The sequence below is a fragment of the Candoia aspera genome, chromosome 2 (genome assembly GCF_035149785.1).
Source record: "Candoia aspera isolate rCanAsp1 chromosome 2, rCanAsp1.hap2, whole genome shotgun sequence".
In the NCBI taxonomy this organism is placed as follows: Eukaryota; Metazoa; Chordata; class Lepidosauria; order Squamata; family Boidae; genus Candoia; species Candoia aspera.
This window is the reverse complement of record NC_086154.1, coordinates 96,496,719-96,522,530: the sequence shown is the minus strand read 5'-3', so window position 1 is coordinate 96,522,530 and position 25,812 is coordinate 96,496,719. Positions and strand designations below refer to the sequence as shown.

At 39.9% G+C, this 25,812-nt stretch overlaps 1 protein-coding gene across 4 annotated transcripts in view; it reads right to left on the bottom strand.

Moving 5' to 3' along the window:
- Positions 1–25,812, bottom strand: part of ATP10B (ATPase phospholipid transporting 10B (putative)) — a 160,420-nt gene that overhangs the window by 48,622 nt on the left and 85,986 nt on the right. For all 4 annotated transcript variants that reach the window (XM_063292467.1, XM_063292465.1, XM_063292464.1 and 1 more), the window contains exons 2-5: positions 16,617–16,907; positions 14,522–14,716; positions 7,551–7,755; positions 2,878–2,963 (exon numbers count right to left, since the gene is read on the bottom strand). In XM_063292467.1, the coding sequence (XP_063148537.1) occupies positions 2,878–2,963; positions 7,551–7,755; positions 14,522–14,716; positions 16,617–16,888 (758 nt within the window). In that variant the 5' untranslated portion in view covers positions 16,889–16,907. The remainder of the gene's footprint in view (positions 1–2,877; positions 2,964–7,550; positions 7,756–14,521; positions 14,717–16,616; positions 16,908–25,812) is intronic.

The window sequence follows — 25,812 nt, the reverse complement described above, 5'->3', positions numbered from 1 at the left end:
GGTACGTTTTTTTCCTTCATCTGTTTTTCCTTGTTCTCTCACTGCTAGACAATATACTTCTCAGGTCATGTCCATGGGGTGGTTATGTTTTGAGGGTCACTGACACTAAAGTAGTGTAGGGGATCGTTACCATGCTGCTGCTTCAAATCAATGTTAAAAGGCTGAGAATTTACATTACAGAAAAGATGGTGGGATTCTCTGATGCCCTCTGCCTCAGGTTCATACAGAATCACCATATAATGCTTTCACACAACACATCCTTTTAATTTCACACAATACTTTCTTTTAATGGAAGGGTTCAAAGATCGTGGAGGCTCTTCTTGCCTTCTGCTGTACCAAAGAATCAGCAGTGGGAATTCAATACATTGGCTATATTTGCCAGCAGCATTTAAGAATATGGAGAAATATAAGTCCTTGCCACCACAGATAAATCTGTGCACATGTGGATATGCTTGCAGGTACCTGATTGGACTCTTCATACTTAACGTTCAAAAACTATTTTAATGAAACCATCTGTCTTTTGTCTGACAAAAGCTTCGAACTGCTTCATTTTTTTCTATAACCCATCTTTCAAGCTTGCTTTTGGAAGATTCTGAATTGAATGTTTATCACAATTTATCCTTCCTTGTGGTGGAATCTAAGGCAAGAGAGAAATTATCCATTTCCACAGATGCGTGGATCTAAAAGACTTTGGAGGGCCACACAGAACATTGCCAATACCACCTGCTGAAACTATCAGAGCCCTGACACTCAGAAATATTGACTTTGCTAGAAATTGTATGGGATTACTAGCAAGCTAATATTCAGGATTGGGGCAAATAAGGTTTTAACAGCAAGAAGGAAAAACTTTTTTGCTATTATTTTTGCTGCCTCCTCCTCACAGAGGAGAGGGAGAATGGTTTAATGATGCCACACAAGTGGTTTGGTCTACTTTTTCTGTGGGAATCCTTTCCTTTCCATTCCAAGTCTAAGCCAATACCTTATGTCTTTTAGTTCTCATCAGAAATTAGTGGAACGCTGCTCTACCAGTGTTTGACCACTGAATTTTAGCAGCATGATCCTTTGGATGCTACAAATGACAGTTTGGGATAGCTTGTGCAAACTACACATTGCTTACCTCTTATGTTAATCCTTCTGTTAACTGATACCTACATACTTGCAAAATCACTATGAGAAAGGTTAGGGAGTGGCTGATTGGATTTACAGTTCAATGCCTTGAATATATACTTTGAATGTAGGAAATCTCAGTTGCAATTCTCCACTAAAAAGGAGCAGATAAAGGATCAGCCTCCAACCTGAAGAAAGCCATGGCAATAATTATATTCAGTGAGGCTTGGACCTCTTCCAATTTTAAAGTGCTTGGCTACAATAAAAATGAAAGTGATGACCCACAGAAACAAAATAATGTACATCCAAAAAAGAGCAAGACATAATGTGAATATTCATCAGATCAAAATTAGCAAAAGCCCAAGTGTGAGCCACTATTTGAGTTTGGCCCTCAGCCCATCTTCAGATGATCCTGATAACTGGCCTGCTGTAAGGCATTTTCTAGGAACAGCAATCATGAGACACACCCAGCAGTGTTAATTTATACTCACCATTGCTGGGAAGTTTGTTTGCATATTTAGATATCTTGGGCCCAGTAGTACCAGTTACATATCACAGGGGTTGTATAAACCCAATGCTGTCCTCATAGGTCAGGAAAATTAACTACAAACAACTAGCAACAAGAATAGGTCCTGGATAACTTGCAATGCACAGGTGAGGCATTATAGAAGAATTAGTTTACTTTTAGAAGATAAACCTCTATAATTGATTATTCAGTGTGCTGTGGAATATCTTATCTGCACAGTTCCCACAAGATTAGTTGGGAGTTGGATGGATTAGATCTTGATTGATGAATATATTTTAGGAACGCTCATGGGCCCTCTTTAGTAATTTACACATCGCAAATACAAAGGGCAGACAAGGTTGAGTACACAAGATCTTCCCCTGATGTTGCTGTCAGAAAAGAGCCAGAGAGGCACAGATAAAGGATCAGCATCCTTTGGAATGGAAATGATGGGCTCCTGATCTTAGGGAAGATTAATATAGTTACAGCTCTTCAGATCTTTCTCATTATTAAAGGAAATTGGGGATGGAGATGGTAGAGCCAAAAAGTCCATTAACTGTCCCCCACATTTGCATTTTCAGAAAGCTTAAAGAGGACTTTAGGCTGAAGGAAGCAGAACTTGCAGAAATGCAGTTGACTTGCTTATATAGTGCATCACTTTGAAATCAGGTCATGAAATAGTCTTGAGGTGCAATCTCTGAATCCCTGATTCAGAGCCCCTGTCCTCATTCAAATTCTTTCTGAAGATGTCAGATCCTCATCCTATAATAATCACAACACAAATACATCTTATTCCACACTTAAACAATGACAATTGCTTCCACTTTATAAGGAAACTTCTTTTCTAGAGGATGAAACTTTATTCTTAAATTGCTAAAGCCAAACACAAGGTCCTCTGCAGAAGGACATCAGCAGCATTAATACTGTAGTCTATTCAGTCTTAACCCTCACATATTCGGGAAGAAGACTGACTAGAGCAAAATATTGCTGAATATGTTTATTTCTGGACTACGTGTGTGTTTGGGAAGAGACAAGAATAGTTACATAAAATGTTCACAGTACCTCAAAGAATTTAAGCATAACAACAACAACAACAACAACAACAATAAATCATCCTTTACAAACTTCAGTGATGAAAAATGATAAAATATGATGTGAAGTCATGACGCACATTTTGTCACTTCCCCCTTTTCTCTACTGCAGAAGCCTATGAATATGATGGTGGTAACTGAAGAATGGTAAAAATCAAAACTGCAGTAACTTACATGTAGCCTGTAAATCTATTGAGATCATTGTTAGGTTTTTCACAAACAATGATATTTTGGAACAATTCTGGCTCAAATTCAGAATTCTGCAAACAAACAAACAAAAAATCAGCAGTGATTTGTAATCTCAAATGGATATTTTTAGTCTGTTTATAAGGGCTGTCCCAACATTTCTTCAGTGGCTAGAAGTGATAGCCTGGAACTCCAGATTTATGTGGCATGAATAGATCCAAAAGGTGATCCCATTCAAGCATTCATTGTGACATAATAGTAGCTGAGTTAAACCAATAAATTAATCCAACTTTCCTCAAGCTGGTGTACTCTAGATGTATTGAACTCCAGTGCCCATAATTACAGGGGTTGAAATCCAACACATCTGGAATGCAACATATGGAGAAGGTTGAATAAAACCACCTCATTGAAAAACTTCCAGAGGGCTACCCATGGTAATCTGTATAGCACAAATCATATAAAAAATCCCCCCACCCACTTATCTCCTCCCCATCTATGCTTTTTTGGGCCCCTGCACTCTGCAGCCCCTGACGCCCTACCTGACCTTCACCATCTTCTTGCTCCTGCTGCTGGCCAAGCATGCCTGGCTTGACCCTTTGGGAGGCAGCTGCTGGCCACATGAGGCTTTCTTCCCCAGGTCGTGCATGGTGGTTTCCTTGCGAGACCTGGGGAAGATGGCCTCCCATGGCCAGCAGTTGCTTCTTGAAGGGCCAGGCCGGGCATACCTCATCAGGAGCGGGAGCAAGAAGATGGTGAAGGTCAGCTGGGGTTGTTGAGAGCAGGGGGCAGGGGCCTCAGAATGCAGGGTGATGAGGGTGGCTGGGGCTGGGCTTTGTGCTGTGAAGGGCTTCACACTGCACTGGGGCTCAGGGGCTTCTTGCAGCCCCAGAGCCATGGCACACCAAGCAGCCTCTTTGCACTGTGCTGCTGGGCCAGGCTGGGGCTGGACTTCGCACTGCAAAGGGCTTCACGTTGTGCTGGATCTCAGGGGCTTCTTGCAGCCCCAGAGCTGCAGCATGCCAAGAAGCCCCTGAGCCACAGGGTATTCTTTCCCTGGCATTCCTGAGCTCATGCTGCACCACAGCACCCCCCTCCCCCAACTCATTTGTGGCCTGCACTGGCTCTCCCAGGCCTCCCCCCCCCTGCAGCACCCCTGTGCTCCTTACCTGGGACTCCTGCCTCTTCTTGCTTAATGACCTGTGTCTTGGGGTTATGACGGCAACCGGGACTGCCTGGGATTGCCGTTGCTAAGTGGTGCAGTCATGTGATCATCACTTGTTCTTTATGACCACATCGTTTAATGACAGAAATTCTGGTCCCAATTGTGATTGTAAGTTGAGGACTACCTGTATTTATTATTTCTGGCCAATCAAGCTTAAATTCAGAGTAAGACTAACATTTGTTCACAACTTTTCATATTCCACTAAATTTTGCAACCAGAAATGCATATGTATATTAACATTTCCAGTGGATGGATGAAGCTTTAGTTTTCTCTTGAAATAAGTGGTTTTAAATTGGATTTAGTTAACTTAAGTCCTTTCAATGCATATGAGTTATAACTCAATACAATATACATCTCCTCAGAAAATCTACTAAATTCCATAGGACATATTTCCAGGTAAATCTATATAAAATTGTGGCCTGAAATCTGGATATAACTTTATTGGTTGGTGTATGTAAAGTTAAAGTTATTGTTCAGGCACCTATAATTGTCCTGATTACCAGGAAACACACTGAGGCGAGGACTTGGTCTCTAATATTTATTAGTAGTACTTAACAAGAATCCTAACAAACTGAGAAAGCGTGGGAAAACCCAGCCATATAAACCCCAAAGGTTAAGGCGGTCCCGATCTGTGTCTCTTTGAATGGCTGAACAGTTCCTCAGTGCTACGCATGCGCTTGACAGTCTGGGTGAGAGCCCCCTGCTCGCCATCCTTACTCATGACAATAATGAAGTTTTGTAAAAGTTAACTGCTGATGAACTAAGACAGCTGACTGTTAGCCACAGTGCTTGAGAAGGTGCCAGCTAGCAATAAACCATTTACTGAGAGCCATTGTGGTGTAGTGGACTAGGACTAGGGTAGGATTACCAGATATCTGAGCAAGTAAAGGAGGACATGGACAATTGGAAAGGAGGGAAAATTGGAGGAAAAGGAGGACACATTAACTGTTTAATTGTCTTGATGTCCGTGACAAAAATTACAGCAAAAACTGCAAAAAACGTACTTAGGCCTACATATACTGTATATGAGATTACTTTTTCCAGCATCAGACAGATGGGTTTTTCAACTGCAATATTTTTCCAACAAATTTTTATTTTCAAGAACATACGCTAGCGATAATATAGAATCGATGGCAACAAGCTCTTCAAATTTCACCATGCAAATATATGATGAGTCATGTGATCTACAGACTGCAGTGATCATAGATTTGAAGGGGCTGGATTGAAGCGATTTGCTGGAATCAGGAAAGAAATTAAATATGAGGAAGAGCAGGTACATTCACTGCAGTGGCCATGTGGAAGTGTTTAATTATCTTTTTTTTTTCAGCCCAATTTCTGCAAGGTTTCTTTATGCCTTGAACATACCTTGCAATTTTCATCTCCTGAAAAAGTAAATTGATTGTAACTTTAGTTTTTGTACCTGATAGGGCAAAGTGTGCTTTATCACATGCTGCATGATAACCAAAGGTGTAGGTGTTCTTACTATAGAAGTGCAAGTCCCTATTTAAATAAATTAGACTGATGGCAGCACCCATTTAGATCCTGAATAAAACTGGATTTCTGGAGGAAGAAATGGCAGACTGAAGATGGCTTCATAAAAAGCGGAGCTGACAACCACGTTGAAGAATGAAGAGCTGGTGAGTGGACCAGCTCTTTGGAGCCTCTCTGGACAAGGAGAGGATGGGAGTTTGCCCACATGTGCTCTGAATGGGTGCTCCTCATGAGGAGACCGCAAGACAGTGGTCCCTGGAGGGTTTTGAGCACTGGGAGATGACTGGAATAGTTATCTTGCTTGCAACTGTGCTCAGCTCCTTTTAAAGGACACTAAGTTCACAAACTTCCTTTTCTAATCATGTCTGGAAATTGCTTGTTCACTTTTAAGCTATTAAAGATCTTCAGATCAACAAGTCTGAAAATGCTGGGTGAGTTTGTCTTCAAGCCTTAATGAAATAAAATTTTAATAATAAGCTTAAGAATTTAAATTTTTTTTGAAATAAACAGCAAAAAGCTACATAAGACTTTGATCCTAGAAAGTTATAAATGGATTAAGGGTCCAGATAAATTTGGAATAAGATTTTGGAATTAATTATAAAGAATCCTTTCTGTGGGAAAGAGATTTGTTTGGACTTTTTGTAAGGCACAATAAAGGTAAGTAATTTTAAAAATTGGTCACTAGAGGGAACTAAAGATTTTAGTTAAAGAAGAAAAATACACAAGCCTGTTTGACAGCTAATTAACTGGGACTTATAAAATGATACAAATCATTATAACATTGAAAATACAAAGGACACTTTTGAAAAATGGAATCAGAAGTTAGTATCAACTACGTATATTTCTTTTCTCCTTCCTTCCCTCCCTCCCTCCCTCCTAGATTTTACTATTGTAATTAAAATCCTTAATAAATTTGTTAAAAAAAAAAAGATCCTGAAGAAAAGTGAGTGAAGTTGCAAGGGAATATGATGTATTGATAAAAAGTCCCTGCTTGCCCCTTGGATTTTTTAAACCAGTGGTTACAACATTCTCTTCAAGATACGTCTCTGGACCATTCATGGCTTGCTTGAAGTTAATGGCTGTCTTGGCTATGGGTAACCTTAGAACCTCATCCCCAGGGTATACACACTGATATAACTGATGGAGATTGACCTGCACAGTGAAGGTGAGCATCTGACAGGGCAGCCATGCAAGCTGGCTCATCATTTTGCAGGGCAGTAAATCACCTGTTTTTCCACTCCCTCAAGGCTGCCTAACTGGAGCCTTGTCAAGCACCTGACAATTTACACAAAACTGCTGACAGGCTGGGAGTTTATAAACTGTGCGGGCCTAGAGTGGAGCAAGCCCCTTCCTGTACTGACAAAAGCTTTGAAACCCATGTAGCTTTTATATAAGATTAATGTAACATATCAATAACTGATACGTTATAAAGATTAGTTTTTCTCCTCTCTTCTCCTCTCTTCTACCAATGCTCAAAGAAAAACCTGAGGCTGTCTCACAAGACCTCCATCCCACTTTTCCATACAAAAGTCCTGAGCAACCTTGAATCCTGCACCTGAAATGGTCCCATAGAAAAGTATCTTCATGTGTTTTGCAAACAAGGGCTGATACAAATTATTTGCTAAGAGTTTAGGGGGTAGACTGTTCTTCTGAGCTTTTCTTGCTGCACTCTGTGTCAGTCTCTATTAAAAATCAATAGCTTTGAAAACAAGACTGTTCCAAGAAACACTTAAAATACTGAGGGGAAAAAATGGGGGGTGAGGAGGGTTATATTTAATTATTTAATTTTCCTGTCTTGCCTGAAAAAAAATCCAGTATTTCAAATTCTGAAACATACTATGAACGCTTCTCTCCATTTGTGAAGCCTGGGACAATTGGACCCTTCCCACACCAGAGCTGGTGGTGATCCTGTTCTCCTCTACCAAAAAAAGGGAGGAAAGTTGCTTACCTGATGGGAGAACCCTTTTACAACTTGTCTTTGTTTAAGGTTGGTCTCACCGTCAAGATTTGCTGTCTCCAAGTAACAGATCCCATTCTGATCGGAGGAGTAGAGCAGTAGAATATCAGCAGGAATGACCTCATTGCACTGAAGCTGCACAAAGTCTCCCACCTGCACATCTTTCCAGCACTTCTCAGTATAGATGTTTTGGCTCCTGTTATGAGAAGATGCACCACCACTTAACCATCTGTGACTGCCCCATGAAGGCACAGAGCTCCTCTTTTCTTTAGGGTACAGGAAAGCATTTCCTTTAAATACATTTTTTAAATGCCAGTGAATTTATGGGGAAAGCAGATTTATTTATTTATTTGTTCATTCATTCACTCAGTTTGTAAGGCCGCCTATCTTAGCAAGTGACTTTGGGTGGCAAGCAATCTTAAAATAAATTAAAAACAATTCCCATCATAAATACAAAAATTAAAATACACAGCAGTAAGATGCAATTAAAGCCAATATTATATCATTGATATACTGTATGTACTTAGAGGGATTCCCACATGTTCATATCTTTAAGTTCAAATGGATCAATAAGTTATTAAGTAGTTTTTAAGGAGAAGGACAAACCCTCAAAAATTATTTATCTAATCTATGTTGTCATATAAGTTTTTAAAAAGGTCTGATTCTCAGCTTTATCGTTGGGCATGCATTCTGAAGATGTTAGCCTTATGAGGTAGACCAGACAGGAAACACGACCAGATGACCTAATTCTACTTTATTGTAAAGCTACATTAACAGAATCTTGCAAGTCTGAAAGTCCATCTCTTCCCCCATCTCCTTTACAGCCCAAGAAATTGAGAGGGTTTCTTCTGAGCCTCTCACCCTGCCCACATTCCTCCTGCGGGCTAAGCTGCCTTTTATCTGACCATTCTCTTGGTTGGTTCCCTCTCTGCCCTGCCTCCCAAGGTCATTCCCACATGCCATTACAGAACCATAGTGATCAAATCCAGATCTGGCATAATTAGAAAATTATTACGTTCCCCCCTTGGGCATCTTGAGAGGGGCTTGTTCTTTTTAAAGCCAAGGTTCTACTACATTTCTAGTACTAAAGGCTGCAGGGCATATTTAGGTAAAGGTAAAGGTTTCCCTTGACGTAAAGTCCAGTCGAATCCGACTCTAGGGGGCGGTGCTCATCTCCGTTTCTAAGCCTTGGAGCCGGCGTTGTCATAGACACTTCCGGGTCATGTGGCCAGCATGATGACTCGGAACGCCGTTACCTTCCCGCCGAAGCGGTACCTATTGATCTACTCACATTTGCATGTTTTCGAACTGCTAGGTGAGCAGGAGCTGGGATTAACAACGGGAGCTCACCCTGCCGCGCGGTTTCGAACCGCCGACCTTCCGATCGACAGCTCAGCGGTTTAACCCGCAGCGCCACCGCGTCCCTTGCAGGGCATATTTGGATGATCTTAAAATGGAAGTATAATTTTGACCCTTATACACTTGATGGATAAAAGTGGTCTAAAAATTTCAGGTAAATCTTTTTCCTTAGGTCAACAGGATATTAACACTTCAGAACAGATAATTGCCAATAATGTTTTTAAAATCATTTATGGAAGAAATATTTGGATTGTCTAAATGTGTGAGATGGCAGTATATACAATTAAATAGCTTTTGATTTCTCAAATGCAGTCAAAACACATTAACAGCATCTAACGCTCCTAAGTTATTGTCAACACTGAAAAGTGTTCCCACATTATTTATTTAGATTTGTTATAGCTGCCCACTTCAGTTTTCTCTATATATGTATTATAAAATATTTATCTTTCATTCTCAGTTTTTGCAGCAATCATGCCTTTATATGCATTTTTCCTTATCCACAGGCTCTTTCATTTCACCATTCCATCACAGATTATTTTTCATACTTCCCAGTAGCGTAATTTCACACACTTCCATGGTACTTTGTAACATTTTTTTCACTCTGTTCCAAATGACTTACATATCTTTTTTCCTTAAGTTCACTGTCCATTGACTCTTTTGGAAGATAAGGCTTACTAATGCTTTTTCATACAGAACTCATACTTCCTCTTCCTGCACTCATTATACTTTTTGTTTCTTTCTCTTTTTCCCCTCCATGTTTCTACTTTAATTCCATCTTTGCAGCTTTGGATTTTCTTTTTCTGCATGGCAACATCAGAAGCTAGATTCCTAGCCACATCATGAACATCATTAGTAGTCAAAAAATCCTCAGTGGCATGTTGAGTACACATACAACCCAAAGTATGGATCCGGTATGTGGATGGCACTTTTGTCATACTACAAAAGAAACAACTGGAAGAAACACATGAAACCATCAATAACATCTTTAATGGAATAAAATTCACAAGGGAGGAAGAAAACAACTCACTACCATTCCTGGACATCCTCATCAGTAGAGGAAATGATGGTAGGTTAGAAACACAAGTCTACAGGAAAGCTACCCACACCAACCAAGTGCTCCACTACCAAAGTAACAATCCAACCTCCCACAAGAGAAGCTGTGTAAGAACATTATTCAGATGAGCAGTTACACACTGCAGCAACCCAGATTACCAGAAAAAAGAAAAAGAACATCTGCACAGCATCTTCCAACAAAACGGATACCCGCTCAACTTTATCAAAAAGCGCCTCACCACCCAACCCACTACCAATCCAACCAATGGAAACTATGGAAAGGATAACACTGCCATATATCAGAAACATCTCAGAAACCACCAACAGACTGTTACAACCACAGGGCATCACCGTAGCACATAAACCAACTAAAACTCTTCAAAACATATTAAGCAACCCAAAAGACCCAATAGCCCAAGAAGAAAAAACAGGAATTATTTACAACATACAGTGCAAAGACTGTAACAGCCACTACGTAGGACAGACAGGCAGAAGACTAGCAGAGCGCATCCACGAACACCAACTAGCAGTCAGAAGACACGATGAGAACTCCTTAATCTCACAACACATGGACAGACTCAACCACACTTTCAACTGGGAAACTGTGAGCATCCTAAACCAAGCTAAATCCAAAAATGCCAGAGAATTCCTGGAAGCCTGGCACTCAGACAAAGCAGCCATCAAGAGACACATAGAGGTAAACTACATTTACATACCGTTCAAAAGAGACAATAGAAAAGCCAAAAGACCAGTACACCTCCTCGCCAGCAAACAACACCCAGATATGCAAAAATCAACACTAGGATTAACACCAGATGAACCATCAAACAGCACAATACACCCTAATCAAGGAACTATTAACTCAGGCAATCAACCAATCAGCAAACAATAGCCCAATCAAGGAACTCCCAAGGAGAGAACAACACCCCCACCAACACAAGCAGGGCAAGCCACTCTATATGAACTGAGAGCAAGGCCCACTCCCTTCTCGCACTGGAGATGTTGCCTAGTCTGGCAATGAAACATCTGCAAGAAAACAACAAGGTTCAGAGAGCACCAAGGACTCCACAGTTCAACCCTGAGCTATAAATATTTGCTTTGATTAAAACCTTCTCCAGACAGCTATGTCTTCACATAATGTGTCCAAAGTAGGATAATTTGAGCCTGATCATTTGTGCCTTAAGTGAGAACTCTGGGTTGATTGTTTGATGATCCATTGGTTTGTTTTCTTGGCTGTCCATGGTATTTTCAGGAGTCTTCTCCAACACTAAAGTTCACAAGTTCCAAACCTGGATTTATGAAGGAAGGTAGGAACTGCCTTGTATGCAATGCATTTTCCCCAAGTCCTGTGGGACTTCCAGATCCAGACAGACTGGCAGGTACTGGCCAATCAACCAGACATCTTGTAATATACAAGGACCAGAAGACAGTGGTGGTGATAGATGTAGTGGTGCCAAGTGACAGCAACATCAGGAAGAAGGAGTATGAGAAGCTGGAGAAGTACCAGGGCCTGAAGGAGGAACTAGAGAGGATGTGGAAAGTGAAGGCCAAAGTGGCCCCAGTGGTGGTAGAATCACTCAGGGCTGTGACTCCCAAGCTGGGAGAGTGGCTCCAACAGATCCCAGGAGCAACATCAGAGCTCTCTGTCCAGAAGAGTACAATGCTAGGAACAGCTAAGATACTGCGCAGAACTCTTACAGTCCCAGGCCTCTGGTAGAGGACCTGAGGTTGAAGAAGACACATACCACCCATAGGGGTGAGAAGGGAATTTTTATATGGGGAAAATTTCAGATTAACACTTCTTCATTGTTCAGGAATAAGGTACAGATGGTAATAAAATTATATTTTCCTATTCCTAGGAGCACTCTTATGCAATAGGGATAAAAATAGGGATCTGTGCCAAACCAGGGACCTAATTCAGACAACATGACTGCGGGGTCATTGTGACTGCTTAAGATCAAACATTCCAGGTTCCCTCCATGGTTTACACAAATCAATTCCAATCTCTCTTCTTGATTTTGAATAAGTATAGTTTATAGGTACAGTACATCCAAACTTTGGGAAAAAAATCACATTTATTTGCCACTAAGGCAGCATAAGAAACTCAGTTCAAGTTTTTGGTTTTGAAGTCTGGTATGCAGGTAAAGTACTGTCCTATGAATCATCATTGGCCTTATTTTGTGTAGGTGACAAAGTGTTGTGAGCAAGGAAGTGAGGGAAGGAACTATAATACCAGCAGGATGGAGGAAGGAGGAGAAGGAAACCCTGGGGCATTAGGGATGGCTCTGGTGGTTGGCTTGTGGTTTGGCTGTGGCGTCTGAACAGGGACAGCATCCCCGTGCAAATTTTAACATAAAGTCTTCCCGAATAGTTCTCCTTTAGGCCAAGAAATTAGGAACTGAAATATAATATTGAACTAAATAGTAACAATAACAATAACAATATTTTAAGTGTCATCTTTTATAATGGTTGTAAGAAAAGGAAAATGATTATCAAAAGCTTGAAATTTGAAGTTCAGTAAATGATGACAGCAGCATGGATAGCATTTTACAAAAACCATGAGATGGACTATCCAAAGCATTATAGAATGTGCACATATTTTGGTCATGCTGTTCTGATTTCACCTAAATACTGATAGGTTCTGACTAGCAATCTGAACAGCTGTACAGTATGAAAGGGTCACCCTGTGCGTGGTAGCTGTAAAAAACAAACAAGCTATGTTGGGAATCATTTGGAAAGGATCAAAATTTAAAACAACCAAAATCATCAACTCTGTACCTGGCTATCATCTTTGCAATGGACACTGCATCGCTATGAGATGTTACATAAGTTTATTTTTGAACAGGAAAAGAGGCAGAAGAAAGCAACCAGGATGGGGTGGGAGGTGGTGAATAGAGAAAAATCTCACTCTTTTCTGCAACACTGAAAAAATTGTTTTCTTGGACTTAGCTGAGTTATTTAAGCCAAAGTAGTATTAGTAGTAAGGAGTATTAGATAATATTTTGAAGGCTCATTAAAGCTGCTTCTGAAACCACCCCAAATTACATTCCAGAACGTATTTACCTGCTGTATATTAGGCAGCCCATGCTATTGATCTCCTTGTCCAGCTTGAATCTCCGGAAGTCTTCCCAAGCATCTTTAAGAGCAGTGATGGCCATTATCACACAGACTGGCATCACAGATATCCCTGGCTCAAAAGCACTGACCACTGGCACAAAATTAAGAACTACGATGGCCACAAAATATATGTTGGCAAAGCGGTGAAATTGTTCAAAAATGTTTTTAGGGATAAAAGACAAGAACGTATATCGGGTGGTCTTGATTTTGTTGCCTGTATAATGTCTATTTGGATTTTCTTTCCACTTGCCTTCAAAGGACAAGTTCGAAAGCACAACTCGTTTAGTTTCTTCATTCTTTTTTCCCCCTTTCCTTCTCTTCACAGATTCCACACTCTCAGACTCTGAAACAATGCTCCGGCAGCACGGTCTTCTGAACCAAAGTATATCCAGTAGGAATGTTATTGAGCACATTTCCTTGACATCTTCCTCCCCCTTTAAAGCTACACTTAGAGAATTAAACACAAACTATTCCAGTTGGTTTGTTCCAGGGTGAGGTGTCAGGCTGAATTTAACTGAGCCAACTGCTTTTGCTTGCTTTAGTCAACACCTGTTGGAACACAGAGGTGTCATCCTCCTGCAAACCAGTTTTGCTGCCATCAAAAAGGGTGATCCTGGGTCCTAGTGCCTGCTTACTCTGCTGTTGATTCTGGAAATGTTTTCTCGGGTGTACAATGACACAGAAACTTTCTGAGCAGTATAAAATAGAAGATTTTGTTTTAGTTCATTGGTCTCTTACTTGAATCTCAGGTTTGTGTTAATATGGATTATATGGCCTTTATAATTCTTTCTACACAGGACTATAAATATGCTAAAAACAACAACTCCAAGCAACCACATTTCTATGCATGGAAATTACATGCAGAGTAACTTGTCTGTACACTGTTTTTCATAATTTGTATGCCATTTCCCCAAATGCTGAGAATTTCCTTCAACTATCTGCACTGTCAAAAATTTATTGAGGGCACTCCAAATGTCCAAAGGAATGGAAATGTCTTCTATGTGACATGAAGAGGAGTACCTGTAGATTGGCTTCACACATCACCCTAAGCCATGCTTTAACTATGGATTATTAAAGAAACCACTTTGGGTACAAGCCATGGTTTACAAACCTAAAGGCTGAATTTGTAGAAAGCAGTAAGCTAAAACCAGACACATTACATGATTGCTTATGTGAAATAAACCATAGTGCTGTAGGAATCCAAATAACTGGCATAACAGCAGGATTGAATTCTGTGATATTTGTCATCATTGATGTTTGAGATACAATTCTTAATAGGAAATTGAATGAGCCAGCAGGATTTCAGCATTATTATAAAGATAAAATTATCTTCTGCCACAAGTTGTGTTTTGACATTTAATTACCTATATCAGGGTGGGGGATGAGATGGGGACATCAGGGGTAATAATGTAATGGCACATTTATAGACTTACTTATTGTATGCCTTCGTTTTAGAAGAGTTGATCTGCTGATCCAATCTGTATCTCTTATAATCTTCAATGCCATCCTTAACTGCTATAACTAAAAGGACAGCAGCTAAAGGTACCATCGTGATATCCCGCTGAAAAACTTCCAGTTGTGGTAACCAGTTGATGACCACCAAAAGCAGGAAGTAGATGTTAGCTAACCTAAAAAGACAGAATCAATTAATGTCATTAGGTTTAACATCTTTCTTATTGTGCTGGTGATGCAATGATTTCTGGGTCCAGAGATAACAAACAAACCCCTATTTGTTCATTTCCTTTGATGGCTAAACTTAACCCTGCCCACAAACTGTAATATGTGCTTACCCAATGCATTTACCATGGTTTACTAAATTAATTCAGTTTTCTGTGTTTCCATCACACACTGAACCATATTAACAATGCAGGTGATTTTTCCCAAAACATTAGACTAAAATGTGATGGGCTAGTTTGTGGTATAGTGTGGCATGTCAGCAGTGGCATCTGCATGGGCAGAGTCAAAATTGGCAAGATGGCATACAAAGTTCTTTAAAAGTCTATCCATTCATCCATCCCAATATGGCTTCACTAATCTGGGTTGGCATCCTAGAAATGGCTTTAACTGTTTGCCTCCCTGTTTCAGTCTTGATCCAATTGACTCCCTTCACAATGTGAAGAACCAAAGGTATATACCCAAATGTAGAACCATGTGTGGATTAAAGCCACATAAACTTTGACCTACAGACTATTTACAGCTGCAAGCACAGCTATAGATACATAGTGGTTTCAGTTTCAGTTTCCACAGCAGGCCTTGGGATGATTTTAAATTATTTTGGATGATCCATTCCACCAGAGAAAATGTATAGCTGCTTTGGCATGACCCAGTTGCTGGTGACTGAGCTATTCAAGATTGGTCTATAATTTCCCAGGTCAGATGAATTTAATTAAAGCTTCTTCTGAAAAGTGCTTAGAATAGCTTCCTGAGGATCTGGACCATCTCTTTACTTAAAGAAGTGTTAATTATAGCTCTCAATGAATCACCAAGCCTCTCCCAACACACTAGAATTAGGCAATGTCTGACAAACATGTCACAATCGACCCTGTCTAAATAGCCTGGTCTCAGACCTAGGCTTTATCAAACCATGCAGCATATGAGAAAGGATTGTATAATATGTCATGTCACAATAAATGAGCTACTTTTTAAAATGCTATTGGACTGTCCCTTATTATTCATTTTATAAATCATCACCCATATCTACTGTAAAGATGGAATCCAATGTTGCCTGTGTGAACTTCCTCTTCCACAATGGGACTTGGATCTAATCCTTCTCTTCCCTTCTGCAGTCTTCCCCATGAGCTCCAGAGGATCTTCTGATCTTTTCTAAACAGATTTTGAGGGCATGTGTGTTTGTGTCTGGGGTGTGTGTGTGAATCTCCCTCCTAGATCCACTGATGGAGCCAAACAGGAGTATTATTCCACTCTAATACACTATATAAATAATTCCCACTTTTAACTTGATCATTGAAAGGTTTGTAGCAGAGATACTATATATAGGCCAAAATCTCATGAGCTTAAATCTTGCAAGGTTTTGGCATTCTCACTCAAAATCTTGTGAGATTTTGGACATTTTAAAATAAACAATTTTATATTTATTTTAATTTTTGGTGCCACCTAGAAGGATCATGTACACTAGTGTTTCTCAACCTCAGCAAGTTTAAGACGTGTGGACTTCAATTCCCAGCAGTTGAGAAACACTGATGCACACCATGGTGTGTGCCAATGCTGTGTTGCCTGATCCTGGTTTATGTAAAGTTTTGATGACAATATAAAAGAGAAGTTTAGAATCTGCAACACTATATGATTCTTGACTCTCTAAGGGCATAATGCGCTTTCTAAAGAAATTCTACACTCAGTCTGGCAACAATAATTTAGAGGCTTTGATTTAACTATGGCAAGTAAAAATCTTTTTATTTAGTTTCATTTTATGACTCTTTTCTTTGAATATCTTTACTCCAATTACTGAAAACACTTATAAAAATAGTGATCATTTTGGTTTGCTTTGGTGATAGTGGTGCATTTACATACCTGTGAAATTGTTCAAAGAGATTTTGAGGTAAAAAGGTCAGCAAAGTATATTTTGTGGTCCTTATCCCATTTCTGCAATATGCCTTCAGGACTCTTTTGGACTCCTTTTGAAATCTGGCATTACTAGGAAATACTACCCTCCATTTGTCCCAGTTGTGTTTCTGCCTCTGTTTGTCAGAGGATATGAGAGGTGTTGATTCCAACTGTGAACTTTCTTCTTTTGGCCATCGAGGTTGCCAACAATACCAAGTGGAGTCAACTGACAAACTCATCCTCGCAGATAGGGGATGTCTGAAACCCAAATGCATAACAGGAGCTGAAAAGCAATTCTAGCCTGGAAACAAATGCGTCTCTTACTAGTGTCTCAATTCACACATTACTGGCTGCAAGAAAGGCTGTCCAGTACAAGAAAAATGCTTCCCCAAGAAACAAAAGACATCATTAACTATTTGCAAGAAATGATGAAATGCATACAGAAGTTCTCACAACATTCGAAAAGGGCAAACAAATACAGTGAGCTGTGTCATAGCAGATGCTGACATTTTACAATGTAAGGGAAACCAGTTCTGGCATGCTGCATACAATGAATATGTAGAGAAGTTTTTATTTGATCAAAGCTCTCCTTTATTTGCCTCCTCAGTGTTGGAAGAAAGGGGTCAGGACTGGGAGTGAGGGGTGGGCAGAGAATGTAGAAAAAAGCAAAAGCACAGGGAAAAAACATTCTAATGTTCAGCTCTGTCAGTATCATTAGAAAAAGCCTTTTGTTATAAGAAAGGGTTAAAGTGTTGCTTACAAGATCGTTTCCCTGGAGGGGAAAAATTAAAAGCAAGGATAATTACAACTTATGGCACACACCTGGGCCATGTAAGCAGCAAATATATCCCACAGTCACACACAGTGTGCTCATCTACTATTTTAAATTCAACCCACTCCTGCATGGTCTTTCAGTTCCAAGTCTGTCCTTCTGCAGCAGGTGAAAACATAGGCAGCCAACAATATAAACATTCACCTGAAGCCCTGATGATAACTCAGCAGCTTTCATATTAATTTTTAAACTGTGATGCAGACAGAACATATTGCAGACTTCTGAATTTAGCAGCCTGGAAACATATACTCAGAGTTCAGGCATAATCACTTTTTACCACTAAATCCAGCATTCTAGGCAGCCTCTGACTCTTTCACTTTTGTACAAAATGTACCTCGCAGTTGAAGTTCTTGATACTGTTCTGAAAACGTACAGTTTCTAGAGATTTTTGCATTTTGGCCGAAAGACCAAGTGTTTATCTTATCTCCTTTCTCTATTTTGCTAGTGCAAGAAATGAGTTTTGGTCACAGCAGGGGTTTCCCCCCCTTGAAATGTATTTGATTTGTCTTTTTGATTAAAAAGCATTAAAAAAAGCTACAGATAAGACACAATTTAAAATAAAATTTGCATTTAACACCAGGATGAAGTGAACAAAATAAAATGTGGTTTAAAACTTTTAAAATATTAATCAGAATGATGATGAAATCAGCTAAATAAGGCCAGGAGAGCCAGTTTGGTGTAGTGGTTAAGGCAGTGTCTCTCAACCTTGGCAAATTTAAGGTGTGGATTTCATGGCTGGCTGGGGAATTCTGGGAGTTGGAGTCCACACGTTGCCAAGGTTGAGAAACACTGGGTTAAGCCATCAGGCTAGAAACTGGGAGACCGTGAGTTCTAGTCCCACCTTAGGTACAAAGCCAGCTGGAGGAACTTGGGCCAGTCACTTTCTCTCAGCCCCAGGAAGAAGGCAATGGCAAACCACTTCTGAAAAATCTTGCCAATAAAACTGCAGGGACTAGTCCAGGCAGTCGTCAGGGGTCAACACTGACTTGTAGGCACCCCACCCCCCAGCATTGTCTTAAAACAGAGAGCTAGCACTAGAAGAATTTCTTGAGTTAAGAATTCTACAACATGGCAGTAGCCACTGAAAAGCCCCCTTTATTGTAGATACTAAATTGGCTTTACAAGGAGTGGGAGTGTGGAGAGAAGCCTCTATGGTTGTTTTTACAGGCCTGGGAGAGTCCTGAAGGAGCAGGTAGCCTTTTAGATATTAAGATGCAGAAGGGATCAGAACACTTCCTTATAATTTGAACTTGCTGATTCTGATTTTCCTTTCTAGAACAACAGATATTGCCTGATTCATTACTCGACTAGGTAGCATCATCACTGCTAGTGAGTGTAGCATTTTGCTTGTTTATACATAGTAGCTTGCCCTGCCATGTTGGTGGGGGTGTGGTTTTCTCCTTGGTAGTTCCTTGATTAGGGTATTGTTTTCTGCTTGATTGCTTGTCTGTTGTTAATCCCTGCTTATCTGGGTGTAGGCTGCAGGAGAGGGTGTGTTCTGGTCTTTGTGTTTCCTTCTTAGCTTTTTTATTGTCCCTGTTGAATGGTTTGTCTCTATGTGTGTATCAATGGCTGATGTGTCTGAGTGCCAAGCCTTGAGGAATTTCCTATCATTTTTGGATTTAGCTTGGTCTAGGATGCTCAGTTTCCCAGCTGAAACTATGGTTGAGTCTATCCATGTGTTGTGAGATTAAGGAGTTCTCATCGTGTCTTCTGACTGCCAATTGGTGTTCATGGATGCGCTCTGCTAGTCTTCTGCCTGTCTGTCCTACATTGTGGCTGTTACAGTCCTTACGCTGTATGTTGTAGATGACTCCTGTTTTTTCTTCTTGGGCTACTGGGTCCTTTGGTTTCCTTAAGATGTTTTGGAGGGCTTTAGTTGGTTTGTGTGCCATGGTGATGCCATGTGGTTGTAACAGTCTGGTTGTTTCTGAGATGTTCCTGAGGTATGGCAGTGTTATCCTTTTCATAGCTGATTTTGGTTTAGCTGATTTTCATAGGTGATTTAGGGTGAAATCTATTTTGTTAATTGGAGGCTAGAAACAAATAAAAGAAGATGGGTATCACTTTTATGCCATGTTTCTGATCACTTGATCTTACTCATTTTGCAATGCTGTTTTGGAAAAAAAATAAAAGATTAAAATAGAAATGAGAACAATAGATTTCCTCTGTTGTTTGTCCTAAGCATCTAATATTTAGAGGTATGCAGCCTCTAAACATGAAGATTCATTTTAGTAGAGAAGTCAATTGATATTTTTTATGGTATCAAGAGCAGAGATATCTAGTTGGCAGCAGCAGCTGCTAATAATAAATTTCTGGATAAAATTGACTCTTGGTTTGATCCATCAAGGTAACTCTGCTTTTGTACCACTTCTTAAAATTCTCATTTGCTTCTACTTCTTCCTCCATGCCTTGGTGAATACATCAAAGCTGAAAAATTATTTTCTTATTGTAAAATTTCTTCCTCTAAAGAAGATAGGTGAACATTTAGATGACTTTTTTTCCTCTTGGGAAGGTATAGTAAGTCAGTCTATTAGCAGCATTGGGAACAGCTGCTTAAATCAAAGATAGTTGCTGGCTGGGGAGTTCTGGGAGTTGAAGTCCACACACCTGAAAGTTGCCAAGGTTGAGAAACACTGTATTAAGTAGATGATGTCCAGGAGGAACACATATTAAGTGCTTATATTTTAGAGTTATCATATTTGACATTTTGAAATATATACATTCTGGAGAGGTATTTAAACTAAAATGCTATGTATACCGTGCTGTGCAAAATGTGTTTATTTACTGAATTTAGGCTTCTTTCTTGCAGTTGGGACACAGGGAGGCATTATCACAATGTTTCTTACCATCGCTGAGAGGACTTAGAGGTTTTGTAAGTTACTATTCACTTTTTAGGTTTACATGATTCCCTTTTTCCTTGACCTGAGAGAATGTAAGCAAAACCTATTGCTTACATTCCCTGCGTGTGGAAGGCAATGTGGGAAGGGACCATGTAGCCAAGTTCAGCCAGTTGGAGGAAATACTGGAATTAGCATTCTCCATCATGCTAAATGGTTGCTTATCCAGGCATATCATCTCTAGGCTAGCTCATGTCAGGATTGACAAGTGCCACACAAAGTTCAGAAGGAAGAGATGTGTTTTCAGACTTAAAGAAAAACTGATGGCAGGAAAAAAAAAATCACTGATTGATGCACAGCACAGATTTTGAATAACTGTGTTTATCAAGAGATAGACAGTGGATTTGATATTGAGAATATTTTTAAATTTGTCACTACTTCAATGCCAACATTCTGTGAACTGAAGAGTCCAGTGAGTTTATGGATACTGAACCTAGGAAACTGCTTTCTCATAGCAAAACATGATGGCTGTTGTAGTTATCTGGCATTATCACAATGTTTCTTACCATCACTGAGAGGACTTAGAGGTTTTGTAAGTTACTATTCACTTTTTAGGTTTACATGATTCCCTTTTTCCTCGACCTGAGAGAATGTAAGCAAAACCCATATGGTAGGTCTATTTTAAGTATGAAAATAATCCTACTCTAAATGGCTTAAAAAAGAGATTCAAACTGTAAAGTGTTTCAGAAATTGCTCAATCTTTATTTGAAATTTTTCAGTTGCATTTGAAATAGGAACCAGCAAGTATGTCCAAGCAGATACAAAGAAAAAAAAACAGCAATGTAAATGAAACCGATGATAATGATAATACTTTAAAATCCTGCCACAAGCATTCTGAATAACTATGAGCAACCACAGCATTATGCTTACCCCAGTTCCCTTGAGAAGTTTGCAGATTATTGCTATCTCCAGGACAAAAGGAAGCCTAACAATAAGCAAACCATGATAGCCCACATTTCTTGACAAGTTTAGTAACATTTACCTCAGATACATGCATTCATTCGTAAGTGTATCCTAATCACATACTCAAGAAACTGAAAGGGAAAATGACTTGTCATGCAGCTGTTGAAAAGCTTGAGTTCACACCATCCTTCTTGAATGTAAGTGACAACTTTATGTTCCAGAAAGATAAGTGGCACAAAAGTGCAAATAGGGACTTGATGATGAGTGTCATATTCTATAGTAAAAAAGTACATGCTTAGAATATTTGGAGAAGTAGATGAAACACCTGGAAGATGACATCTTGTTTCATGTGGGTCGTCTTGAGTGGGATACTGAATTGGAATGAATTATAGAATCCTGGGTCAAACACCTGATAAATGGGTGCCAGTTCATGATATGATGTATTTAGCAGCCTGAAGAATTCTTGGAAGGTTACAACAGTGATAAAGACTTTAATAACTTGCTGGAAAACCAGAAAATAGACCAAACATTTTGAGAACCTCAAAATCATTGAGTTTCACTCAGAACTGCTAAATACTATACAGTTTTCTTTGTTCTTTTCTACAATTTTCTACAGTCTTTGTTCTTTTCTACAGTTTTCTACAGTTTCTTTTCTCATAATAGAAATGTAGAATTAGTCTTCTCACTAACAGCAAAGCCTGAGGACAAAAAGGCGATGTCTTACCTGCTGAGTTACCAAAAAGGGTTCTATTTGTGCAGTACAATTTCAGGTCTATTTCTTACAAAGACTTTTATTTTTTCTTTTGAAGACCAGTCAATCTGAGAAGCATGCAATCTACTGAGAAATATGCATGGGCACACCCAAAGGAAGGAGACAAGATGGAATGGGGAAAAGAAATGACTGTTTAGAAATACACTAATGTTTTGAATAATTATAACAAGATTTGATTTTGAAACAGTTCTTTAGCCTCAGTTAACTTTCACTCATTATTTGTATGCCATTCCTGATCTGGGTTTAGGCATAACATAAGATAGTTTTGCACCAGTTAGCTCTCACTCCATTATTTGCATGTGGTAATATATACTGTGTATACTGTGGTAGTAGTAATTTATTTTTCCCCAAATTTATTTCTTGGTTTGGGTCTGTTTGAAGCAAAATCTATTTTTGATAAACCTGTGTTTGTAGTTTATGAAATCTCTATTTTGTAAGCTATTTTTGATAACAATTCAATCAACTTCTGTTTGATAAACCAGCGTTTGTAAAATGAAATCAATCTCACTTTGATAAACCAGTGTCTGCTAAATTAAATGAATTTCATAAATCACTTTTACTCAAAAATCAGTAAATAAATGAAATCAATTTCTCTTTTAACCAGTTTATTCAAATCGTAACAGCAGCATTAATGAACATGTCATGTTCCCCGTTGCAAGGCATATGTGCATCACAACGGGGAAAATGCGCATTAGGTAAGAGGAAGGGATAAGCATAATCCCTAAATCACTCAAGCACCCTTATCCAGAAGGGAACCCCCAACACAATAGATAAGCCCTTCAGACCAAACTTAGCACCCATAAAGAGGTAAGGGGAACGCCTTCCCATTCCCCCCCAGGGATGCATTCACACCTCCCTCAGGCACGCATGTCCACAGAGGAATATCCAACATAATGGGAGCACCCATCAGACAGGAATTAACGCCTATCGGAAGATCAGGGAAACACCTTCATGGGACGCACCCGGTCTGGACGAAGACAGGGAGACAAAGGAGATCGCTGGGATCGCCCATCAGCTGACGCATCGCAGTCTCAAGCACCCATCCGGTCCTGGCCCGAGGGTAGAGAAGCACAACATCCGCCAGCAAAGTATAAACAGGGCACCCTGTCACCACATAAGGATTCCCGTCTTTCTCTTTGCACGCACTCCGTTCTAATAAAGCCAGAAACCCTTAGACCTTCTAAGTGAGTCTGTGTCTTATTCAGAGCGTGGCTGCCCTGACACAACAGCAAAATCATCCAGAAACTGCAGGGGGGGGGGGTGGTACACTGTGCTGCCTCCATTCTTTCTGATTCCTATGATGATATATGTTTCCTCTTTTTACTGCCAGAAGAATGTTCCATGCAGCTTGAAATCCAAAATATCAAATTTCTGGCATTTATTTATTTTCTTTAAAGTTGGGAGGCAGGTGCAGTTTCCACCAATTCATTAATTACTGTATTATCATAGGAATCAGAAAGAATAGGGGCAGTGCAGTGCATCCCCCACTGCAGTTTTGTGTCCAAAATTTCTGAGCTTTAGTTTCATTTTAGTGTTTTCAGAAAGCAGCCTGGTTTTACTTCATCTAGTGTATTGAACTATTTGTTCTTGTGGTCTGAGGTATTTTCAACATTTTTTTCCAGTACTACAAATCAAAGGCCTCCATTTTTCTTAGTTCACCCTTTCTGATGATGAGCTTTCATAGACATACAGTATGTATGAGAAAATCATAGTCTTCACAATATCTCTTAGTTGTCAGTATGATGTTTCTTCATCATTCTTCAAATGTCTGAATTCTCAGATTGAAACATTCTAATTAGCTGGAGTTGAGCATGTTAGACTGGCCAATAATCAGCTGAGTTGCTGTTTTCTTAACTCTGCTCCATACAAATTAATCAGCTAGAATTTTGGAATATGGTCTCCAAGGCCCCAAAGCAATTTCAATTAGATAATGTTGCTAAGAGCCTTAACTGATCTTGTTCCAAATTTGTTTTCAGCAATTTTTTTTTGTCAAAATTACTCCAAAGCATCCATTAGAAGGCATCTTTTACAGGTAGTTATTACTGCAAGTTCTTCAATGAATATAGTACAAAGACAAAGAAATGCTGGTCCTCGATCATAACAGTTACATGAGGTAGAGAAGGCAACTAAAATTGTTGTTTATTCGTTTAGTCGCTTCCGACTCTTCGTGACTTCATGGACCAGCCCACGCCAGAGCTTCCTGTCGGTCGTCAACACCCCCAGCTCCCCCAGGGACGAGTCCGTCACCTCTAGAATATCATCCATCCATCTTGCCCTTGGTCGGCCCCTCTTCCTTTTGCCTTCCACTCTCCCTAGCATCAGCATCTTCTCCAGGGTGTCCTGTCTTCTCATTATGTGGCCAAAGTATTTCAGTTTTGCCTTTAATATCATTCCCTCAAGTGAGCAGTCTGGCTTGATTTCCTGGAGGATGGACTGGTTTGATCTTCTTGCAGTCCAAGGTACTCTCAGAATTTTCCTCCAACACCACAGTTCAAAAGCATCGATCTTCCTTCGCTCAGCCTTCCTTATGGTCCAGCTCTCGCAGCCATATGTTACTACAGGGAACACCATTGCTTTAACTATGCGGGCCTTTGTTGTCAGTGTGATGTCTCTGCTCTTAACTATTTTATCGAGATTGGTCATTGCTCTTCTCCCAAGGATTAAGCGTCTTCTGATTTCCTGACTGCAGTCAGCATCTGCAGTAATCTTTGCACCTAGGAATACAAAGTCTTTCACTGCTTCTACATTTTCTCCCTCTATTTGCCAGTTATCAATCAAGCTGGTTGCCATAATCTTGGTTTTTTTGAGGTTTAGCTGCAAGCCAGCTTTTGCACTTTCTTCTTTCACCTTCATCATAAGGCTCCTCAGTTCCTCTTCACTTTCAGCCATCAAAGTGGTATCATCTGCATATCTGAGATTGTTAATGTTTCTTCCAGAGATTTTAACTCCAGCCTTGGATTCCTCAAGGCCAGCTTGTCGCATGATGTGTTCTGCATACAAGTTGAATAGGTAGGGTGAGAGGATACAGCCCTGCCGTACTCCTTTCCCAATCTTAAACCAGTCCGTTGTTCCGTGGTCTGTTCTTACTGTTGCTACTTGGTCGTTATACAGAGTCTTCAGGAGGCATACAAGATGACTTGGTATCCCCATACCACTAAGAACTTGCCACAATTTGTTATGGTCCACACAGTCAAAGGCTTTAGAATAGTCAATAAAACAGAAATAGATGTTTTTCTGAAACTCCCTGGCTTTTTCCATTATCCAGCGGATATTGGCAATTTGGTCCCTAGTTCCTCTGCCTTTTCTAAACCCAGCTTGTACATCTGGCAATTCTCGCTCCATGAATTGCTGAAGTCTACCTTGCAGGATCTTGAGCATTACCTTACTGGCATGTGAAATGAGTGCCACTGTTCGATAGTTTGAACATTCTTTAGTGTTTCCCTTTTTTGGTATGGGGATATAAGTTGATTTTTTCCAATCTGATGGCCATTCTTGTGTTTTCCAAATTTGCTGGCATATAGCATGCATTACCTTGACAGCATCATCTTGCAAGATTTTGAACAGTTCAGCTGGGATGCCGTCGTCTCCTGCTGCCTTGTTATTAGCAATGCTTCTTAAGGCCCACTCAACCTCACTCTTTAGGATGTCTGGCTCTAGCTCACTGACCACACCGTCAAAGCTATCCCCGATATTGTTATCCTTCCTATACAGGTCTTCTGTATATTCTTGCCACCTTTTCTTGATCTCTTCTTCTTC